Source organism: Sparus aurata, chromosome 17 (assembly GCF_900880675.1).
Source record: "Sparus aurata chromosome 17, fSpaAur1.1, whole genome shotgun sequence".
Classification (NCBI taxonomy): Eukaryota; Metazoa; Chordata; class Actinopteri; order Spariformes; family Sparidae; genus Sparus; species Sparus aurata.
Window position 1 is genome coordinate 10,833,692 of NC_044203.1, and position 5,081 is coordinate 10,838,772.

Sequence of the window (5,081 nt, forward strand, 5' to 3'; positions counted from 1 at the left end):
AATTACTTTAATAACAGTCAGAATGTCCAGGAGCCAAACACACAAAATCCATGTGAGGCTGATATACTGTACGTGCAAAAAGCAGATATTACCCATATTCACGTCAGACCATGTCGGCATGATGGGAGGATCTCTGAAGTGGAATAGGAGGATAATTATGAAGATGACTGATTATGTCAGTTGATTGGGGAAGGATGTATCGGTCCGGATACTGTATGACACAAAAACAAACTTCAGAATAAAACTCATCCATGGTTAGAATGATGGCTGTGAGGACTAATAGTATAGTAATGGTATTTTTGGTCAAGCTCCTCCACGTGAACCAGTGAAGCTGTGGAGCCTCCCGACAATGTTCTATGGCCACTGCTTTCACAGATGATGTACGATGAATATTTCTAATAGCGGTCGAATAAGAGAGAACTGGATGTTTTCCAGTTGACCCAGCGGCACATTGGGTAAATGTCAACGGGGGATGAAATTGGATATAATGTCAGACAATATCCCTGAGGCAGCTTCTCCAATGTGACATTAATTTACCTTCCACATATTTATCCAAGCCCTTTACTTATGAGGCAGTTCATTCCAGTCACCGAACATACCCGTGCTCTGTTTAAACTAAAGGATTTTCCATTTAAATTAATCCAATATTTTCATTGATTTGTTGGCTTAAATGTGCTGAGCTCATTTTGGCTAGACCACGAATGTGCCCAAAATACGCAACTGGACAACAGTCCAAAAGGAAGTGACTTTATCCACGTCCTCCGAGGGCCTCGTCACGGTGCCTCTCTCAGCTCCGCTAACAGACAGCAACAGTAGCTAATGTTAGTTTATAAATGGATTACACTAAAAGCTAAGAGAGCTTGTGAAACGTAGGAAACTCGCTGCTTGCAAACTCCCAGCTGAAACTACAGGGGCTATGCTATCAGCGTCATCATGCTAACGCTACAGTTTTGCCTTTGATTCGTTACATGTGTGTAGGAGCTGGAGGAGGCAGCGGGCATTCTACGTTGTTATTTGTTATTACTAGTAGGCATGTTTTACTGAACATGAGTCTGTCACAAACATTTTATCATGAGGCACCTTTTTTGTTGTCGTTACGTATGAAATGACAGCTAGCCTACTCGTTAGCCTCCCTCACCCTGATTGTCAGAGACTGACTTCCAAAAGTGACTGACGGGATGTATAGCTTTCAAAATATAAATCCATATCAAATGAACTGATATGGTTGGTAGGGCCTTTTTTAATGGAGGGGTTAACGTTAACTAGACATAACTAACACGTTATGGTAGGGCTGAGTAAAATATTGATATTATATCATTAAATTATGAATTATAGTAAAGAAATGTAAGTGTCTGAACTTACCAGACTGCCCTATGGGTAGGAATACAGGCCTTTACCCACTTAGTCATTTTATCCACATTACTGATGATCATTTCTTAAAAATCTCAATGTATTAATATTTGTTAAAGTACCAACAGTCATTTCTAATATTGTTGGAAAATAGATTTAAAAATATTGAAATATATATTGGATATCGTGATACAGCCTAAACATTTTGCAAAATTGGCCCTATCACCCAGCTGTACGTTCGGAGACAACATACGTATCATAAAATCAAAACCCAACATACAGGAGCACTTCGAGAGGTTGCAGTATCCAGCCACTGTGGAGGCCGCTTGTTCACCTTCCTTACAATTGAAAATCACATCATTATCTACTCACCACCATGCTGATGGAAAGTTGGGAGAAGTTCCTTTATCCACAAAACATTTCTGGAGCTTCACAGACGTTATTTACAACCTCAATGCGTGGTGAATGACACTTCACCTGACTTTCCATTGACATGAGTAGATACTGACTACATTTTCATCTTCAGGCAAACTTATCCTTTAACACCACTTCCCCCTACGTCTGTTGTCATAATTTGTGGGTTTTGTGCGTCTGTCTTTACACATGTGAGTCAACTTTATGTATGGATGTTCGTGTTAATGACAGTGCATCTTTCTGTATAGGGATGCTCTGATCTATGCTGCATTTCTATACTTTATGTTTGCATTGAACTCTTTCCAATTGCTTTCTGGGCTTTCTTGGCATTTCATATCAACATTGGACACTGAATTAACCCTACCTCCATCTTTTTCCTCCCTCATTTGTACTCAACAAATGAACAAACTGTAAAATAAATCAGTGACATGCTGGCACTGGCACACACCTTTTTGCTCTCCCATCACGGACAGTAGCCTGGGCACAGGCCTGTGTGTATGGTAGGTAAAACAACACCATCAGCCTTTTCAATTATGCATTGGAGGAGCACTGGAGCAACATGGGGGAGACTGCCTCCCTCCGGTCAGGAGGGCTTAAGTATCTGGTTTAGGGCTTTGTGGGATCCTTCTGGTTCTACGCTGATGCTCATCTGGCCAGCACGATGGGGGGAAGAAGCCCTGCTGTAGCTGGGTAATGGGTTCGGTTTGTTCAGTAGAAGTCTAAATTAAAGTAGCAGGTGCCCCCAGCACAATGTGTGTGTGTGTGTGTGTGTGTGTGTGTTGTGTGTGTGCATGTACAGTACATGTGTGAGCCCATAGTGTGGCTACTCCTCTGAGCACATTAACACACACTGGAGGGAGGGAGGGATGGGGGAGGCAACCATCATGGGTTTGGTGAGTGCATGGCCTAGATGTGCATGAGGAGGATGGATGGAGGGTGGAAAGGACACACTGGTACACATAGAGAGATAGACAGATAGACAGATAGATAGATAGATAGATAGATAGATAGATAGATAGATAGATATTAGGATAGTAGTATAGATAGATAGGTTACTCACATTCCATGTGCTTTTTCTTTGGCGGTGTCTGTTCATGTGTGGTGGCTTTACACACCGCTCGGGACACGTCGGATCCCGTCAGGGTGTACTGCGCCGCGGCGATGCGGTCCGTCAGCGTCTGACCCGACATCTTCTCTCTCCGTTGAGCTCAACCTCGGCTATCAAGCGTCCGATACGGTCCTACCCCCCCACCCCGCCGCACACACCGACGGGAACGAGCGGCCTCAGTAATCCCAGCTGCCCTCGAAGGCACCACAGCACCAGAGTAGAACCAGCAGGACACTTTCTACAGAACTGCGGTTTAGTTGGTGGACAGCGCTGGTGCTGGTGCTGGCTGGTTCCCACTCAGTTGCGTTTCTAGAACAATCATGAACTGACTTTGTTCCCCTGAGGACCGGTATCCGGTAAAAAAATAAAATAAAAATAAAAGTCTATAAACCTGAAAAAAATCCAATTCCGGCTTTTAATTCGTAGCTTTTCCTTTAATTTCCCATTGATTTCTCACTGTAATTTTGTCGGTCAGCCTCCCTGACAAAACGGTCCTCCCCGGATGATGCTCGCTGCTGCCTCCCCCCCCTCTCCCTGTCTTCCTTCCTCCAGCCTCCTGGATAATCCTCACCACCAGCAGCACTCCGACGTCCCTGTGTATCAGCGGGGCGTGCAGGGGAACATCAGGCCCAGGCTGGCATCATCACCATCATCCCCCAACCATCCATCCAGTGCGGCGTTGTTTCTTTTTTCTCCTCCTCCTGCTGCCCTGCTGGACGCGTCCTCTCTGCAGCGGCCCACTGTCAGCCTGCAAGCCCCGGCGACGCGCGCTTCAACCCCGGCTAGTCGGATGGCGGCGCAACTCAGCGGATTCACATCCTTCTCTTTTTATTTAATTATTAATTTATTGATATTTCTCACCACGCCCCGCCCCCCTCTTCTGAGTCAGGTGACGCGGCGTTGCCAACCCCGCTGCCGCACCTTTCATCGCGAGAGCTGGGAGGAGACGAGAGCTGGGGGATGGAGTAGGCTGTGGATGTGTAGGGAAGGACGTGAGGGGTTAATAAAGCTGCTCTACAGCCAAGCTTGATTCTTGTCATGCTGCTGCCACACTATGAAGGTCATATGAAGCGTGCCGCCTCACTTAACACTGTTCTGTGGTGGTGGATGTACAGAGAGGGAATGTGCAGCTAGTCTGGGCATTTGTCCCTGTCCATGGTGCTGATGTGCTCTGCTGTGATAGAATCTGGTTCCTCTCTGGTATGCTGGTGGTGGAAATGCTCCGATCGTTTGCTTGACTAAAAAATAATGATACCACAGTGTAAAAATACTCCAATACAAGAAAGGCTGCACAATTGTATCAAAGTGTAACTGAAATCGTAATATGACCTATATTCAAATCACAGAAGAATGCAGTGTTGGGGTTTTTTTTTTTTGGATAAAGGTAAAATGTGCACAACATTGTAATCGAGCATTGTAGTGGTGTCAGAAAAAATGTTAGCTTGGTACAGATCCCAGAAAATGTCACATCCACATGATTTTAGTGAAAACTGAGAGGCAAAAAATATTCAGTCCCACTCATCGCTCATCATAAATGTAAAAACAATAGCAATATGATGCTTATCCATATCACAGCACTAAATTCAAGTATAAGCAGTCAAAATCCTACTTAAATGAAAGTAGAATATCATTATCCAAAATGTAAAATTCTGCAGAAAAATTCCCTGTGTGATACACTGTTATACACACTCAGTTGTTAGTTCACACCTAGATACAACTAATACAGTATAATATGGTTGTTCTACAATAAATCCTATCTTCATAAAGGTTATATTGTTCAGTTTTTGTTGAAAATGTTTTAGGTGTTCGATTCAACTGTGTGATTTTGGAGGCAGTAGCTTGTGTCGCTCATAAACTGTACTGCATTACACAGAGAGGTGTTCGGTCCCCTCATTTATGTAATACAAAATAAAGTTCAACAAAACAGAGCCTCAAACTGCAGTCACACAGTACCTTTAATCCCCAACACAGAAAGGTAAGTTTGCTTTGTTTGTTCCCCGGCTGAATTTAATTTGTGGTCTCAGCTCAAGATTATCTGATAATCAAACTGAACTTCTCTTTTATTTCACCTCGCTTAAATTGCTGCATGAATAATTGATGTGAGAGGCAAAATGAGAGGTCTGGAACTTGGTTTAGCTCAGGATATATCGCCCTGAGGACATAGTGTAAATGCATTTTTAACATCATGACGACAGTGATAGAGCACAGG

General features: G+C 43.8%; 1 protein-coding gene across 15 annotated transcripts in view; it reads right to left on the reverse strand.

Annotated features, from left to right (window-relative positions):
- The window catches only part of snap91a (synaptosome associated protein 91a), a 53,508-nt gene extending 49,777 nt beyond the window's left edge, over window positions 1-3,731 (reverse strand). For 14 of the 15 annotated variants that reach the window (XM_030392563.1, XM_030392562.1, XM_030392561.1 and 11 more), the window contains exon 1: window positions 2,825-2,954. In XM_030392563.1, the coding sequence (XP_030248423.1) occupies window positions 2,825-2,954 (130 nt within the window). Of the gene's footprint in view, window positions 1-2,824 lie in introns of all 15 variants that reach the window. The other variant, XM_030392560.1, reaches the window with a different exon arrangement.
- Window positions 3,732-5,081: the final 1,350 nt, after the last annotated feature.